Genomic DNA, 19122 nt, shown 5'->3' on the forward strand with positions numbered 1-19122 from the left:
TCCCACAGTTCAGGTATGCTTCCCTCAACCTTTTTCAAGAGTAAATAGACATGTAACTAGATCAGAGGCTAAGCTGCACCAAAAAATAATAATAAAGGACTGTATTTGGTTTGTCAGCACAATTTTGGTTGAACTGTGKTAGGATCTAGCCTCTAGATAGGAACAAGTATTGCAAAACTCTTATTTGAAACATCTTTGTAAAAGCATTTTGGTGTGTATGTGCACCTCAGTGTCTTTATAAAGCCAGCACTAATTCCTTGTTGAACTGTGGACTAAGGGGTTCCAGATAGTCTGAAAACAGTCAATCTAAAAAAAAAATAATAATAATAAAAAAGTAATATAAAACTTCTATAACTGGAATATTTTGCAAAAGTTAGAAACGACAAAAGGCAAAACAACCTGTAAGAACCACTAAGTCAGTTTCTAAGGTATCRCTGTTAAGTTTAATGCTGTTAGCCCTGATAGCTTTAGTGAGACTTTCTGCTTTCTTATTATTTTCACGAGGCTTATTTGTCCTTGCAAGGCTTCCTCCACCTCTCTTAGTGCACTGCCGATGGCTTCAATACTTTTTAGAAAGGCTAATCCAATCTTTAAGCATTTTTGGAGTGGTTTGTGTTTTCGTTTTTGTGCTGCGGGAGACTACAACAATCTTGCCTGAAATGAAGCCCAAAAAAGGGAAGTTGAAGAGTGGGAGTGTGTGAGGGAGCTGGTGGATAACTTACAGGGCTGTGAATCTCCTCCTGCCTCTAGGCTCCTCTTGCAGGCTGCAGTATTGATTCTGTATTTGGTCTAGGCTCTTCCCAAATACGTGCTTCGGGTCTTACGTGGATTGTAGAGAGCTCAGCCCTGAGGGTGAGTGGCAAGGGAAGTCATCCTGGCTAATGTCTGGTTTTGGATCAATATCCCCTGATTTTCCATTAAAAACATGCGCGTGCCTGCATTTCCCTTCCACTCCTGTCCTGTAATGGTGCGCGGCCCGACGGAGGGAAGGGAAATGCCGGGATGGGGCATTTCCTCACGGATGAGCCCTCTGGGATCTGAGGAAAACTCGTGGCGGGTCCGCAACCTCTGGGATGGCTCGGGGCCGAAAGAGCTAGCGAAGGACCGCGCCAGTGTCACCTGTCCCTGCGACAGCCCCTCGGAGGGGCGGGTGCATTGTCAGGGCACTACGATCTCGTACCGTGTCCTGCGCCATCCCCGGCACACGTGGGGGTCTGGCAGAGAGCGCAGCGTTTGTGGGTTTATTTATCCTTTGGCATGAAAGTGTGGGGGTTCTGGGGGTTTTGTTTATGTTTTGTAACGCCGACGGGAGCCTGAGACAGCTCTGGGCACCCCCGGGCTGAGCAGTACAGAGTGCCCCCAGTTTAGGAGGAATTCCTTCGCAGAAATGATCATTGAACATAGGGATGGGCTGCCCAGGGAGGTGGTGGAGTCATCGTCCCTGAAGGTGCTTRAGGAAAGACTGGAAGTGGCACTCAGTGCCCTGGTCTCGTTGGCACGGTAGTGTTCGGTCACAGGTTSGACTCCAAGACCCAATGGGCTTTTCTAATCTAATTTATTCTGCGATTCTGTGACCTCGCACATCCACCCGCCCGCCTGGGGGGCCTCGGGGTGCAGGTCCCGCTCCCCAGCCCCTCTTGTCGCAGGCCGGGAGCTGCSGGCCCGGTCTGCCATGTCTGTGGCGCAGCAGGGCCCGGGACCGGCGGCTGTAGCGCCCCGCCCGCCGGTGCCGCGGGGAACCGGCCGAGAAGGAAGAAGGGGGCGGGGCGGCGAAAAAAGCGCGCTCCTCCCCCGGCGCCGCAGCCCACCGGGCCGGGTAGCAGGCACCGGTCGACGCAGCAGCGCTGGGCGGCCGAGGGTCCGGCCTGGCTGCCCCGGGCCGCCACCGCGCACTTTCGCGGCGACCGATAAGGGCGTGTGGGGCGGGGCAGGAAAAAGGAACCATTTTTTTCTTTCTTTTTTTTTAAAGGAAAAAAAATTCGCCCTTAAGGGGCGCGGCCAGCGGAGTTTGCGGAAGAGCCCGGCGAGAGGCGGGCGCTGATTGGATGACCGCAGTCTCGTGACGGCGGCTGTGGACRATCCCACACCCCCCACCCCGCCGGCGCCCCACGTTCCATTGTGTGCGCGAGCGCCGCCGGGCCCCGCCCCCGCCATGTCCCCGCCCGCAGGGGTGACCACGCCTCCGATGGCGGCCCCGCCCMCCGTGGTCTCTTGGCTCATTTCCGGCCGCCGCCGCCGCCGCCGCTTCCCTCCGAGGGCTCGGGAGAGTGAAGGAACAACAGCCGCCATTTTGTTTGTGTGTGAGCGACGGAGGGAGGAGGAGGGAGCGAGAGGCCGAGCCGGACGGGGCGAGCCAGGGGGAGGGCCGCGCACAGAGACCCAGGGGCTCGGACAGGGAACGGGGAGAGAAGCGAGGAGCCTAGACGCCCCCCCCCCCAATCCCAGCCTGCCCGTCCCCTCGCTATCCTCTCTCTTTCTGTTTCCTTTTCTCTCTTATCCTTTTCCCGGAATTCTCTCTCCCCGCGCTGCCCTCCGCCCCTGCTTTGCCCGCTCCGCACACACGCCCCCGGAGCGCCAGGCAGGGGCAGTAGGGAGCCTGCGCTCGGCCCCCGCGCTGCCGCCGTCCCGCCCCAGCCCCCCCCGCCGGGCAGCGCCGGGGACCCCTTTCCCCGCCCGGCCATTCCGGGGCGAGTCCCCCGGCCTCCCCCGCCGTGATTTTTCTCCTATTTTATTATTTTGATTTTACCTCTCGCTTTTCTTCTCGGAGGGGTCGCTGAGCGGCCTCTCCTCCCATCCCGACTACCAACCTCTTCGCTCCCTTCCCCACCCTTGCCGAGGCGAAAGGGGAGTCCCCACCGCGCTCGAACTGCGGCCGAGGTTCTCCTCCCTCGCTCATCGGGCCCCGCATTTCCCGTGGGTCCGCAGGAGCGGAGATAGGCAGCCCCCTCCCTGCCACCGTCCTCGGCCGTCCGGGAAGGGGRAAGGTAGGCAGCGAGGGCGGGAGGGGCCGGCTTCTTCCTCCTCCTCCTGCCGCTGCTGTGGGATCGGCCCCTCTGCCTGCGCCGGAGTGGGGGGGGCAGCCTGCTACTGCGACCGAAAGAGGAAGGGGAAAGAAGAGAAGAAGGGGGGGGCAGAGAGGGTGTTGAAACCCGCCCCCCACCTCCCCATCCCGCGATCTGTGCTGCCTCCATCAGGACAACAACCCCTCCTCCTTCCCTGCACAACAAGATGTGAAGCGGAGACTCCTGGGACTTATCCTCACCCTCCTCATCCTTACAGCTCCTCTTTCTGCAGCCATTAGCGACGAGCGAGGAAGAAGCGAGTGGAGCTGGGGAACCCGCGCACGCCGTGCCACTCCCCCCGCCGCCTCCCCCCCAGCCCTGTCGCTGGTGGTGGGTATTTTTTCGCAGGGTGGTGTTGGAGGGAGAAGGAGCCRCTACTAGAGGACGGTGATCTTTTTTTCTTTTTTCCTCCTCCTCTCCCCTCCTTCGCCCGCCTCCTTGTGGCGATGAGGAGGAGGAGGACGGCGCCGAGGAGGAAGAGGCTGATGGCGGCGGTGAGGAGGCAGCAGGAGGAAAARACCCCCCGAAGGATGAAGATGATGATGGTGGCAGCGGCGTGGAAGCTCGAGCACAACAGCCGGGATTAATTTTACTTAAAAAAAAATTCACCAGCCTCTTTTTTTTTTTTTAATTTTTAAAAAAATTTTTGGGTTTTGGCAGGGTCTTTACCTGCTTTTCCCATCTTGGTTCAGCCCTTTCGCCTAGGGGAAGAGGCCTCACCGCCCCCCGCCCCAGCTCCCGCCTCTCCCAGCTTCGCTGCTGTCCTTCCAGAGCCCGAGGAGCAGAAAAAAGGGGAACTTGGCCCCCCCCTCCTCCGCCAGATCCTCCTCGCTCGCTCTCGGCGTTATTATTGTTCTTTAGCTGACTCGGGGCCCCAGAAGAACGTGAAGGTTTTGGGGTTCACCGCCCCCCCCCGTCTCTGCTCTGAGTGATTGTCTAAAAAATTAAAAATGGCCGAGAATGTGGTGGAGCCGGGCCCGCCTTCAGCCAAGCGGCCTAAACTCTCCTCACCGGCACTCTCCGTATCCGCCAGCGACGGCACAGGTCAGTCTCGGGGGCCCAGGCCCTCCCCACCTCTCGGTGCCACAATTACTGCCCTTTTCTCCCCTCTTTTGCCTAAATCTCCCTTTTGCTGCTGTTAACTCGAGCCTGCCTTTCTCCTTCTCGTCTGTTTCTGTTCTCGCTTGAACCTATTGGCGTTAATGGCATTGGGAGGGTGTTTGGATGTTTCTGCCTTTCTGGTTTTTTGGAAGTGATTGAAAGCAAAGCTGTTCAGTTTATTGTGCTTTTGATCAGCTGCRGATAGGACTTAACTGTTCGTCATTTACGTGTCTTTCACAGTAGTACTGATTACCTTGCTAAGCATAATGACAATTGCAGAAATAAGAAATAGTGCTAAAGACGAGGCTTTTRTACGATTTATTGTTGAATTACGTATTTACACACAAATGTATCTTGTTTTTACTCTACTTTTCGTATACACTGTTTTTTCACAGCTTGTTTAGAAATAAGAGATTTATTTCTGTTTTTCTTTTTTCCTTCTTATGTGCAGTCTGCTTATTTGCTTTACTTTTTACAATCCTTCGTTATTCTTCCTTGTGGAATGGTATCAAAATACTCCTTCTCTGAATCAAATAATAGACCAGTGACTTTAGAACAAACAGCTAAAACGAAAATCCAGATGCCATGCTTGTGGCATAAGGTTTATCAAGACCCTTATCTTCTTAGAGAGATGAAATTTTATTTCACCTTATTTGCATTAAGAATCAATATGGAGTGTAGTTCATCTTGCATCTCCCGTTTCTTTGCTGCAAGACCAAAATGTCTGGAATTCCCCCGTAGACTTAAAAGCTGTGAAGATAAAAGGGGCATCTCTGCAGTCCTACAAAGGTCTTGGGTGATGCTGTGAAGGCAAGCTAGAGGTTGGAAATTTTAGGTGTCCCAATCCCTAGCAAATATGAACTGGTTACACTRGGAGGGGGGACAGAGTAACATAGGGTTGTACAGCTTTTTAATGCTTCTTGTGAAGCAGGTGAGTATTTGGTGTCATTTTTCTRTGAGAGTACTCTGTTACCTGTCCCACAGGAGTTTCTTAGAACTCACATTAGATCCTATTAGCTTCTGGGATATGGAGAAAACCTCCTCTTGCCAGAGTCTGGTGAGTGGGGGCATTCCTGAAGGCACCAGTGCTCTTGTTCAGTGCAGTTAACAACTGGCAAGAAAAGGAAAGAGTTGTTTTCTTGGAATTTCTAAGTATTTTTTTTTCTAAAAAGCTCTTTTTCACAATTACCAGCAGGTTTTAGTAGCAGCTTTTTGGTTGAGCAGTCAGTGTGATTCTACTTGGAATCATCTCCAAAATTTTGAATTTGCCTTTTCTTGGTGAATAAAGTATTAGTTTTGAAAAGTTGGTGGTGACTTCTAGTGCATATTAAATAAAACCAATATTATGCTGTAAGTGAAGGACATGACTATTCSTCATATCAACAGGTCTCTAGTAAGAGTGGAAGAGTGTTGGAGCTCTASTCTTTCGCTAGAGCTAGTTGTTGGCTTTTTTGTGCTAGATTTGGAAACCAGTAGAAATTCAGTAGTAACTGGTTTAAATTTGTCTTGACAGAGGTTATTTTGCTGGTTAGAGAGGTGAAATAAAAATGTTCTGTGAAAAAAGTTCGGGTACTTTAAAAAACATGAAAATTAAAGGCATATTTTGATTCAGATGAGCACATGTATCTAAGCTAAGACATTTGGAATCAGATAATTTGTGACTGTATTTCAGCTTAACATGTGCAGATGTTCACAGAATGCTTTAATTGTTAAGTTACTGGGCAGCTTAATAAATGAACTTTTTACAGTTTTGGTGAAACACTGGGGACTGGATAGTAGTGTGCAGATGTGGTAATTTTTCCCAAAATGATTGGGGCTGTCATCACCTGCATCATAGTTATGCAGAGGTTTATAGTGGTGCAAACACTTCGTATATGCTACATAAAAACTGTTAAAGAATTCTTAATCTTCTGGCTTTTTTTTTTTATTTTTTAATTGCCAACTCATTAKGTGAATATGGGACAGTTTTCCTTTGTGCTTTTTAACATGACATATCATACCTACTTTTCTAAATAAAATCCAACCTATGACCCAATGAATGTATTTTGAGGGTTATATTTTTTCATTTGCTCCTTGAGACTGCAGTTTGTTTTGTCACACTTCTGCTATTGTGGGAATCTGCTTTGAAGTTTACATTTTTTAAGCTATCTGTTGGTTAAATTTGCTTTGAAATAGTGCAGGCAGCTGTTGTTAAGTAAATTCTACTTATAGAATCTTGTATTGTTCCCACTCTTCAGTTAATTATAGAAAATAAATAACTTGGTGCTTATGTACTTACTCAAGCACTCTTTTTAAAACTCAGTACCATCAGAGGGAAGGAGAAAGGCAAGAAACTTCCACTGTTGATGAAACTTTTCCCAATACCTGTGCATAGTGCTGGTTTTGCTGTTAACTTTTTGATTAATATGTTAGTCTGAAATACTGTAGTTTGTTAGATATCTGAAAATGATGACTGACTCGTGTTAACTTATTACCAAATTTGCACATGTTAAATGTATTTATATTGAAGAGGAAGAGGAGTCTCTGACTCATGTTTTCACTGTAGACCTGGATGATACTCATAATCTGGGCCTGGAATGTACTAAACTGTAATGTTAGTGGTGTTCTTCTAAGAAGAAGGGAGCAAAGATTGTCCTAATATGCCTGATTTATTGGCAGCAGCCAAATWTAACTGCATTTTCCATTATTGTTGCGCTACTGCATCTTCTTCTGTTGTTAAAGTTATAGATGGTTCAGGTGTTCCCTGCTCAGAATTTGCTTTGCCTTGGAACTTTCTGTAGTAGTGTAGTTTTAAGTTGCTTTATTAATGCTGATTCGTCCTTCAGGAGGCAAACTGAAATGTTTGTAGCATATCTTGTAAGAAACATTTTGAAGTAGTCTAGTATGTGTTGGTATTGTCACTGCCTTATGGTATATTAGAATTTTTGAATGGTTTCTTTTTTTTTYTTTAATATTGTGTAGCTCTAGAATATATTCAGAGACAGAACTGTGTGGGATTCCCTTCAAGTACTGCAGTTTTTCCTACAACTTCTATTTTTTTTTTTTTCGTATTTGTTGCAAAGAAGAATGGTAATAATCCATGTGTCTTATCCGGGCCTTAAGTTTCTGACTTAGTGACACTTCTGTACATGAATGGTTACATTGACAGAAGTGCTTTGCCAGTGTAGTTCCTTTGCTACCAGTTAGGACAGGTGAGCAACAGTTTTGATAAGTTGCACCTACTCTAACAAGATTTTCTTACACCTTATGTTAGTAAACTGGTGCMTACTAGTCCTCCCTCTGTAACAAAATAATTTAAGTGCATCCTGGATTAAAATGTGTGAAAGTAATTCGTAAAGATACATTTTAAACTGGATGCTTTAAACCTCATGTTTTGGCTTTTCTGGGGGGCAGGGAGGTGTCTTTTTTTTTGTTTTGTGGATCCCTCAACTTCTCCTGCAGAAATGCAGGTGTGCTGAAATTGTTAAGTATTACCACAGATTTCCATGTGGTATATTCAGGACAGGAGAGTTTAATAGTATTTTACGCCTTGTTCCTCCCCCCTCCCCCCCCCCAGCTTTGAAATAACCTGTTTTCTGTGAACTGGGAAAGTATTTTGGGCTCTGGGTTCAGAACTGTAGTGTTTCCTTGCAGAATAAAAATGGAGTATATCTCGTGTGTCAGTGTGTTTGTATAGTATCATATCTTTAGGCTACTAGATCTGAAAATAAGATTTTGAGTGCTTAGTGTTTTGGAGTTACTGTTCTGGACATAGGAAGTCAGTTTTCTACAATTAGCTGGCGTATATGTTATATCAGAGATCAGCAAATGTATCTGTGGTATGTGCCTTAACATCCTTCAGTTTGTTATATCCAAAAGTCAGGTTTTTCTGCGCAAAAGCACGTCTTCAATCTCCCTTGAAGTATCCATCTTTGTAAAGTCTGCATGTTCCTTTTCGTCAGGAACTGTTTCTGACCTTTTAAGTTTTCTTTCCCTCACATCAAAGGTCTACGACTAGTAACAGAACTTCTCTTCCTGACTACTACAATTTTGACTGATACTCATCTTCTCATTTGTTCCAAATGGATCAGGATGCTTCTTTTATCAAAACGAGTTGTATTATTCTTACCTCACTACCCTTTTCAATTCTATTTTCYAAGACCTGTGTGGTTTTTGCTAGCGTTTTTGTATATACTGCATTTAAAATTAAATACTTTTAACCAATCTGTTTTCTAGCTAACTTTAAAGATCAAATTATTAGCTACATTTAACTTACAGCCATCAGTTAAATATGTTTATCCCTTATTGTTAAAAGCCATATTTTTTTGCTGGTTTTGGCTTAAAATGTCATTTGATGGATGGCATATACTGTGAACCAAGTATTGTAGTGCTGCATGCTTGTGTGGCAAAAATTACTTTCTTTGCTGCATAACTAAACTAGCTCTCAAAGTAACTACTAGGAATAAATTTAAATTAAAATAATTTGAGTCTGTGAGACTTCTTTAAAGGATAAACCAGTTATTCATACGATGCTCAGTGATTTTTTTAAAGAAAATTTTGCAGACTTTTGAACCTTGTAGATTTCCAAACTGCTGTATCTGTTTTCTGTCTTTCATAAAGTACACTGTGTCTCTGACATAGGTAGGTAATTTTTCTGAGCAGTATTAGAAARGTATTTAATTTTTTTTTAAAATAGATACTCCAAGACGAGGACCATACATACTATGGTATAAAACTCAGTCTTGACCACTTACAGATAAAAAACATTTGAGACTGGAAAACCAGTTTACAATTGCAATTTTAAAACAGATTCACAAGTTTAATATTGTAGGGAAAAACTTTTATTGTTCAGCTTAGGAATTTAAATCCTAGAGTGAAAAAACCCTACTGATTTTTGCATCTTGTTCTTCATAGTYCTAATGCAGGGGTTGCATTGAGTTCAGGTTTCCGGTCAGTTGAGCATTTGCAGAAAACCAAATTTTATCTGGGAAGGGTCTGTGAGACTCTAGGGTTTAGTATATGTTTTGAGGGATGTGGGTCTAACAAGATACTGGGTATAAATGCTAAACTTCTACTGTAGGAGTTCTGGGGTTTTTTTGTATCTTTACAACTTGGAGAAAACGACTTTATTAATAAATTTCCATTGTGTATGATTTGGCATATATTTCCTGCATCTTCTCTATAGGCTACTTGATCATCTCCCGTGTGTCACCTCACTGTCTTGCTTAGCTACTTTAGCAGGAACAGCYTTTCAGTGCTTGTTCTAACACTGTAATGATACTACTTCAACCTTTCTTATCACCTGAACTGGTGCTCCTTCTGAGAGGGTTTGCCCGAAAATCACTGAGATTTATTACTTGACAATGTGAGTTATTTTGCTGTGTAGATTTCACTGACAAATAAACAATGCACACCTGTCTCCAAGGATTTTGCTTTTCKATCTTAAATTGTAGCAGCAGGCTGAAGTAAAATACATCTGTCTCTGCATATGGTGGTGTGCCTGACAAAAAACTTGTGCGTCTGCCTTGAATTTGCAGAACTTGAAGTAGAACTTAAACTAGGGTAGAGATTCTCTCCCTGAACAGTATCTGACAATGTAACATTCTATTCCAAAACAGCAACAAGTTTTCTTAAAATGGACTGCTACATGAATGTATTTAAAGTTCTCTTAAAACCTTGATGTGTAATCTTCTTCAASCACCTCTTTCTTCCAAACCTTTTCGAAGAAAATGAGGAGTGTTGAATTCTGGTGACTCAAACCCCAGTAACTTGTTGCTCAGTTGATACGGTTCCTGCAAACACACCTCACATCAAGGATGTGAAATCAGGGACCAGTCCAGAATTTTTGTTCATGAAGTGCAAGTTTGGTACAGAACCTTGAAAAGCAGATTATTTTCTATTATTGGTCATTGTGAGATGGGGCAGGTAAAGATGTAGCTCTTTTTCATTTGATGGTGTGAAACACCTCTATACTGCATCTTTYGTAGTATCCTCGTAAGAGATCTAAGAGTTGTGAACTGTCTCTGCTTGCAGTCATGATTTACTACTTCCATTTTTTGTAGAACTTCCAAATACCACTGAAAAGATAATTTCTCTTAAGAGAGATTGTAACACACTGTTGTAATGAACTAAAATACTCTAATTCTCAGGGTTTTTTCCTTTTTAGAATTGTAATTAAAAGTAAAATTCCAGAAAAATGCTGATACATGCTGATAAAGTTCGAATTTTGCTGAAGCTAAGCCAACTTTTACATGTTCTTGAGTGTAATTTCAGGAAATCTGGGGAATTACTGGTTTAAGATAATGAAGTCTGATCTGCTGACTTATGTTATTTTGTTTACTTGTGTGTTTTTTGTACATAAGTTCAGCATTGCTTTTTGCTTTTACTCTGGAGTAATGCTGAATGAACTCAGAAAAGTGACTTGACTTTTTTGGTAATTGTATATGCAGATTGCATCATTTCCAAGTCGTTAACTTGACAATTAAATGAACTTTACTCTTTTCTTGAAACTGATTTGTAATCACATCTAATATGAATTCAGTGTGTCCTGTGCGCGTAAGGGTGTTCCCATCCTGTCTGCGTGTACCCAGTTTTTGTCCGCCAACACAGCATAACAGCACATCTTCTTTTAAGTTTCTAGACCTGTGTGCATACACAGATGCCACTGGGAATAATACTAATTAAGAGACTTTTGACTAAAGTGAAGAGTAGCCCACTGAAATTTATGCAAATAGCAACATGTTCACAAGGAAGTTATTAACACTGTGACTTCAGCATTTTGGAAGTAAAATGTCAAAATTATCTTATGTGGGTTATCAGTGATGGCAAGACTAACACTAGACTTGTATTGTACCAGGTAACAGCATGAATAAATAGGTACATAAATAAAAATTCTCTGAAATCCCTCCTTAAGTAATATTAAATATTTAAACATGCCTTGTTCTTGTTCTTTTCCATATGATTACACCATTTCTGTTTCCCTAGAACAGTTACGATTCTATATTCCAGAATAATAATTTTTGCATTCTCATTATGGYTTTTCAGTGGTTAATATCTGTATCTCTAAATACTGGTTTTTGGCAAACTTCGAATATGAAAATGAAAAGTTTGTTATAAATACAATTTTCTTCTAAAGCTGCCAAAACCACACATCAGTTAGAGTCTATTAAAACAGGCATTTCTGCTGATATTAGCTTTGGACAAGTATGACTTGCAGGTTATTGAGACATCACAAAATCAAGACTATTTTTCTTAAGCAAAAGTTGATGTGTTTACACCAATATTTGAAAAAGAATTAGGATAGCTTAAAATATGGAGAGATTGAGGTCCTAATTTTAGGACTTCAGTAGATGTTGAACGATATGTTGTTGCTGCTTTAGGATGATTTTTTTGTTGTTGTTGTTCACACTTGTAAAATACTTACATTCATGTGTGGTTTGTTACAACTGATATTGGAATCGTGTATTATAGATGGTGAATTGGATTTAGATCAACAAATATCTGATTGTTTTAAAAAATATTTGTGCCAGAAGTTGTGTACTACCATAATGTGCTAACATGTTTTATGCGTTTATGTTTGTTGTCTTCCAGATGCTTTGAAGAATTTTTTTTTAAATGTTTTCTGTTTGTTTTATTTGCAGTCTTACCTCAAATTACTGTTTTTCTTGATGTAGTGAAGAAATTCAGGTCTCTTCTGGGTTGGCAGGGAAGGAAGGTGGCAGTGCTTTCCCAGTTTCTTACGAGGAACAGAATATCCAAGTCTGACACTGAAGACTGTAACTCAAATAGCATAATAAGAATATGAATTCTCAGTTACTGTTGGTTGAATAAGGGATCATTCCCCTGTTAGGGTTATAGAGGGAGTGCTGTCTTAGGATTTTGGAAGCAGTAGCTGCAATGATGACTCAAGACTTTAAAATCTTCAGCTGATGTGGATGTTTTGCCCCTTCATTTTGAATCAATTTAGTAGATGCATTCAAATTAATTCTACATTTTAAGTTAGAGAGAACATTTTGGCAGGGCTTGTGTTACCATTGGATAATTGTACCTTCATAGAGGATCTACAGGAAAAAGCCCCTTTTTAATTGATTCTATGGTCTGATTTCCAAAGTGTTGTATATTGATGTGTGCCTTTTGCTAGGCATGTGGGTTTTTGTTTGAGTTTTTTTTGTTGTTTTTGTCAGTTTTTTTTCCTCTCCTGACAAAACTGCCTGGACATKTCTAGCTTAATTTTCTGTAATTGTAGAGACCTTGGGAATTGATGACTTTGTTAGCACTTTGTTTCAAGTCTGTGCTTCACCTTTGCAGTCTGCCTTTTCATGGATACTTGAGGATTATCCTATGAGATTGTGTCTCATTATCTTGTCCTTAATTTTTTTGGTTTTATGTTTTGAGTTCTGGCTTTTTTTGAGGGAATTTCATATGGTCCATTTTAGGGCCTCTTATACTGGTGCTTGACTGCAAGCTTGAACAGCTGATTTCTCTGGAATACTGTTGGTATCTTCTGGACACTTTCTCTGTTACAAGAAGGCCCTGCTCAATTCTGGATAGCTTTTGTATCCACATGCAAGGAAGATACTGACCTCAGCACTTATTGTTATTCTTTGTCTGAAGGCACGGCAAAGGTATCATATTTTTCCTGTGGTCCAACATCATCTGTGGTTCCTGTCAACCATGTCAATATGCATGCTTTGTATTCAGTGTCCTGTATTAAGCCTTGTCCTCTTGTTTCGTTGTGAATCACTAATATGATCCACTAATATGTTTCTGGTCTCCAGAAACATTTGTGTAAAAAGGTGACTGTTCAGCAGCTTTCTAAGTTGGTGTGCTTCTGTTCAGAATATAATATAATAAATGGGAAGCAGGGACGAAAACTGTTGAGTTTCTTACCTTTTTGCTTGTCTTACAGAGGTAGGCTCAGGAGTCAGTAGTTGTCTAACCTATCTGCCATGCAGCGTTCTTGGGGCATCGCTGTTCACACATGATGCTTTTTCTTCAGCTTATACCAGCTCTTCTCAAGAGTGAATGCTGGAATGTCTTGAGTCTGAGGGTACAGTATACATGACAGTAAAGTGTTGCTATTTTGTAGCACGTGGGGAAGCTCCTAGAAAACTAGTATTGTTCACTGCAGCCTATTTGCTAGAACCAGATAATTTCCATATAGATAGAATTTCCTGTTTTATTCTGAAAGGTGAATAAAGGTCTGTTGTCTTAATCCAGAAATGAGAAAACTATGGAATCCTGACTGTAGGCTAGAAAACATGTAAAAGAAACTCGGATGTGCCACCTGAACACGTGTCCATTCCTTTGATAAATAGTTAGTATTGCTGCCTTGCCTTGAATGCTTTGAGAGCTGTTGCATCCCTGTTGCTAACAGGTGTTCTTGCAGTAAAACTAAATTGAAATAAATACTTTGTATCTAATTTGAAAATTGATCACTTGATAAGGCACTGAAGTCTTATTGACTTAAAATTTTGATTGCACACTCTGCATATGTATTAGTTTAAAGTCCATTTTGGTGCCAGGTGGCTTTTCAACCCAGGCTAGCAGTTTCCTTGGATCTTGCAGGTTAGACACTGTCAAAGGCAAACTTTTAGAAGTAGAACCCAAAATCAAGAAAACAATCCATGGAATGCAATTCAGGTCAGTAATCTGATTTTTGAAGTTGCTTTCTCACAGTTTAGGGCACAGTTCATATTACTTAATTCTGTCTAGCCAAACTGTCACTGAAAGCATTGGACCTGCTCCTTCTACTGTCTTTCCTGACTCACTTTCTCACTACAGATCTAATGTAGCCAGGACAAGTTAGGCCAGTTTCTTGACTTCTTTTTAAAAGACTTGCTAACTGTTCAGTAGTGGTACAGTTCCTAAAAGGAATTATGATACACCTTTGCCTGTTTAGCTGATCTCAGATTAAGACTTTCTGATCTAATRCTTACATGTTGTTCTGAGGAGGTGTTCTTTTCTTTGACTCTTAGGTGGCAGTAGCAATCTACTCTATAGGTTCTTGTTACCTATGGAGAGAAATACACTAATAACACCATAAATGGCATAGTGGGGAATCACTCTGTGTYATTCTACTGAAATCAGGATTTAGCTCTACCACTGCCACTTATTTCCAGTGTATTACTGGATGAGCTTGGGTTTAAGGCCRGATACTGTCTGTTCTGTTGCATCCCAATTTTTCTGTGTCAAGCTCTCTAGAGATTATTAATCAGGTAGACAAACCTTTACAGGACTAAACTTCTTCCTCTGCCTTCCCACAAGCTTGATTTGTTAGCAAGAAATCTTTGTGTGTGTCCTTAATGAAACAGATTGCAAGACTAGCTGTGGGCTCAGTGTACTGGAAAGTCAATCACTTCTCTGGTTATTTCTCACCACTGTCTTAAGCTATGCCTTTGACTCTTGTGTGRATATATATGATCTTGATTTCACATAGTTTGTGAGCTGTCTGGCCCAGCCTTGTCAGTTTTTGGCTTGGTCGTAGGTAGAACTGTCTACAGTGGGGTTTAGGGCATCAATTCTATGTAGATGACTGAAATGGATTGCAACTGCWATTAGATATATACAGTTCTGTTCAGTTTTTATGGTCATTTCAGATTGTGTTTCAGTCCTGTATCAGAAAACTTCTGTCTTCCAGAAGTTGACTAAAAATTAATTTTGATAGCTGACCAGACAACCGAAAGTTTATTYCAGTTTTGTTGTATATCTACTGGCTAAAGAAGACTTTGAAGGTTTATTTTTAGAGAAGATTTCTAAAAAGAACAAACTCACACCAGAAAATTGCATTCTTGGTAGTTGCTACTTACAATTTTGGCTAATTGCTGATAGTACTCTTTTATGATTAATCATCTGTTGTATATTCTCTGGTATTAAAAATCCTAACAAGTTAGTTTTATATGGAAAGAGTATCTTAGATGTTTTGATGTTAAGAACTAATCCAGTTAGGATTATTTCCCAACCATTCAGGTTGGGGGYGGGTTTTTTTTAATGTAGCTGATGCTACATTGTGTTTTAAGGCATTAATAAAATGAATTAATGCCTCTTAGAGTTTTTATGGCATTTTTCTTTGTTTATTGATGTCACAGAATGACCAAGCCAAGGAGCTCAGATAGCTTGTACCTGGGTGCTCCTGTTAGCTGTGGGCTAGTAAGCCTTTAAACTGGAATAATCTCCCCATTTATGAGAAGGGAGAACTTMAAGAAGAGTGAGGTCTTCAGAGAAGCAGATTAATAATTCTTTGTGGGCAAAGATGACCAAATCTTCATTTCTCAAAACAAAAATTGCACTGCCCCTTTGTTTTGTTACATCTTGAAATTGTGTAAATGGGTCTTCCTGAGAAAATACTATGTGGTAGTTTGAAAAACAAGTTAGTTTTTCATATTTAAACATTTACTGGTCACTTTCCAGGTAGTTTTGTGAAGTGCTTTGTATGCAATGGTCTCAACTCAAGAAAGGTGAAGCGAGGATTTTTGGTTTGGGACTTGCCCTGTACTGTAAGTTGTGTTTGTTCAAGAGCAGAAATTCTTTGCCTATCTACAAACAGTCAAAAACGTGGTCTTTGGACAGTGTGGGTGCTGCTGGGAGGTGTCTGTATGCTGCCGTAATGGTTGTGTTGTAGGTACAGGGTTTGTGCTGGGTCATATTTTTTTCCTGTCACTTAACTTCTGTTCTCAGYTTTGCATTTCATCAGAGGACAACCAACTAACTGGTCAGTTTCTGACTGTATCTTTTACTGCTTCTTCACTCACGGGTTCTTAGGTTATTAGCCCAAGCGTTTTCTGGATGTAATGTTTCAACAGTTGCCTATTGAAAGTATCCTAGCAGGCTTCTTAAGATGCCATTTGAAGCTGTTTTAAGCTGTCATGTGCTTTTTCTATTTCCTTGAGCTCTAATTTGAGGATCTATTCCACTTACTCTTTCCGTGTTCATCAATATGTAATTAATTCTTAAGCTGACCWCTGAGCATTGTAAGTTGATATTGGTTTTAGGCTTTTTTTTTTGTTTTGCTTTGGGTTGCTTCATGGGCATGGGGGAGGGGGTATTTTTAGATGAGTCTACTGACATGCAGCATCAGGTTCATAATTTTAGATTAAAGAGAACTTGGACAAAGCTTTGTTCTTCTGATTGTTCCTTCACTTCTGAATCCTCAAAAACACCAGTCACGCAAATAAACAATCAGTCCTTAGTATGTCTTGCAAAATGTAACTTTTAGCACAAGATACACGGTAATGAAGAATGGGCTTAACTGATTTTAACTGTTTACAAGTTCTTTAGTGGAAAGTTTCATTCTGTCTCTGGTGCTTTGTCATAATGTAGAGTGTATAAAAGGAGTGTTAAAATCCTGGTTATGATGTACCTGCATTCTTGCCAATCTCATCCCRTATTTTCAGAATTTCGAAGTCATGATCTTATCTATGATAAAAGTTGTGAAGTTATAGAAACTCTGTTAGTCCAGCTGTTTGGTAATTTGGGTACAGTATCATGTAAAACGTTTTAAACGGATTCATAATCTGATGAGCTTTTCTGACTTATGTTCTGTTTAGCTGTAGTATTTTTCCGCTAATATTTGGACCATTTGGATCATGAGCTCCACTATTTCTGGTCACTGCAGCCAAGGTTTTTGCACTTAAGTTTCACGTTCYTCACCAGCCTCTCCTTGTTGGTGGGAACAAGGTCCAGCACAACACCTCTCCTTGCCAGCTCCTCTCACTTGGAGAGGAAAGTTGTCATTAATACATGTCAGAAACCATAATTTTTCCAAGTTACTTTTGGTTTAACTACCATAGATTAAATAGACCAAGTTATTTACTACTTCTGCAGACATCAGAACTTCTTGTTTTCTTGAGAAAATCGATTGTGGGTACCATGTAATATTCTTGTATCTATGTGTTCCAAGTAGCAATCTTTTGCCACTTAGTTACCTTGGGGATTGCTTTTCATGGGCTCTTGCCATGGGCATTTGATTTTTCACCCTAGTGTTTCTCACAGCTTTGTGGCCAGGAGGGTTGCTTTGTTTTCTGACAGTGTTTGTTGTGAAGATACTGGCTGTCCAGTGAAGTGCAGTGAAATTTGGCAATTCAGCATTTGCAATAACTGGATGTGGAAGAATAAAAAAACTGAACAGCTACCCAACAAAAGAAACCAAAACAACCAACCAAACCAAATGCCGAAACTCCCAATTCAGCCTGAAACCCTATAAGCAAACCTCTATCTCTTATATTATAAATAGTAAACATATAATATAAATATATTGTTGTATTAGCTATGGCTGTTCCAAGAGTGAAAGTTAAAAATTATGACAGTGTTTTCCCATCAACCTGTTCTTTCTTGTAATTGCAGTCTAATTTCATTGGCTAACTCAAGAGATTTCATTACATTTTTTTCACTCCTCCCTTGTCAAACTTCCCAAGATGAGAGGTCATAGTCTGAGATATTCAGTGATCTTTCAACACTTTCAACAATTGTAGGAGTCTGAAGTAGAATGGTCTTTGGTTTAGACTCCATAGAGCTTAGAATTACTTTTATCCTGACAAACTGGATAGCTTTCAGGAACAACTGATTTAGGGAATTTTGCTCAAACACAAAAAGTCAAGTTTTACTAGTTACCTGAAATTGAAAAATAGAAACTTCAAGACAACGATTGGTTGCTCTGACTGACCTCATATACAATCTGTTTTGTTTTTCAGATTTTGGATCACTCTTTGATCTGGAACATGACTTGCCAGATGAACTGATCAGCTCCACAGAACTTGGACTCACCAATGGTGGTGACATTAATCAGCTGCAGACCAGCCTTGGCCTGGCACAAGATGCTGCCTCTAAACACAAGCAGCTGTCTGAACTTTTACGGGCTGGTAGCTCCCCCAATCTCAATATGGGGGTTGGTGGCCCTGGCCAGGGAATGGCCAGTCAAACCCAACAAAATAGTCCTGGAATGGGAATGTTAAACAGCATGGTGAAAAGCCCCATGGCACAGGCTGGGTTGACTTCTCCCAGTATAGCAATGGGTGCAAGTGGACCAAACCAGGGTCCTTCTGCCCAATCCACAGCAGCAATGATGCCAACAGTAAACAGCCCAGTTAACCAGCCTGGCATGGGAATGAGCACAGGGATGAATGCTGGCATGAATCCTGGGATGTTGACGACAGGCAACGGACAGGGGATGATGCAGGGGCAAGTCATGAACGGTTCAATTGGAGCAGGCAGAGGGCGACCCAATATGCCGTACCCAAACCCAGGAATGGGTAGTGCTGGTAACTTGTTGGCTGAGACACTGCAACAAGGCACTCCACAGATGGGAGGGCAGGCTGGACTAAGAGGGCCACAGCCTGGAGCCATGAACAAGGTAAGACAAGCTAAACTTTATTACCTTCTTTATTGTTGACTTTGTTTTGTAAAATTTATTGCTTTGCAGTATGGTTTTTCCTTTAAGAATCTTGTATTGTGAATTAAATAGTTTATATGCAGCTGAAGTTGAATTGGTTGTGGTTATAGGAAGCAAAAATTGAATCTTGCACAAAAGGCAAGACTATGGCTTGATTTAAAAGCCTGTTTTAGAAATCTTGGGACAGTATGGATTATCAATAGCACTGAAAAATAACTTAATTGTATTTTAGTCTGTTTTATATTTTTTCTGTAACTATTTTTCCATCTGATGTGATTCTGGATTGTGAGTGTGATGGGAATCCATCAGGATCTTTTAGATGTTGCGGTGGTTTTTTCTGTATGACAGTTAATGGAAGTATTTATTGTCTGAGATCAACTGAGCGTGCTGTTGCAGATGCTAAGAGGCACATACAGGTTTGGATTGACTGATCTGCTCACTATATGTGCTAAGACTTACATTAGCCTTGATAAGAGACAAGTATTTGAGTTAATGGTGGAAAATGAATGCTTGTGTAAACACCTGAAGAAAAATGTTGTCCTAAGACTGCTAATCTGACTAACTACGGCTGTAGTTTTAAAATTTGCAGTGGCT

General features: G+C 41.7%; 1 protein-coding gene across 1 annotated transcript in view; it reads left to right on the forward strand.

The window, feature by feature from the left end:
- Positions 1 to 3669: 3669 nt before the first annotated feature.
- EP300 (E1A binding protein p300) overlaps positions 3670 to 19122 on the forward strand; it is a 60107-nt gene continuing 44654 nt past the window's right edge. The window contains exons 1-2 of the mRNA XM_057388925.1: positions 3670 to 4106; positions 17831 to 18489. Of these exons, the coding sequence (XP_057244908.1) occupies positions 4013 to 4106; positions 17831 to 18489 (753 nt within the window). The 5' untranslated portion in view covers positions 3670 to 4012. The remainder of the gene's footprint in view (positions 4107 to 17830; positions 18490 to 19122) is intronic.

The sequence above is a fragment of the Malurus melanocephalus genome, unplaced genomic scaffold, assembly GCF_030028575.1.
Source record: "Malurus melanocephalus ecotype Western Australia unplaced genomic scaffold, MMel_1.1 scaffold_17, whole genome shotgun sequence".
In the NCBI taxonomy this organism is placed as follows: Eukaryota; Metazoa; Chordata; class Aves; order Passeriformes; family Maluridae; genus Malurus; species Malurus melanocephalus.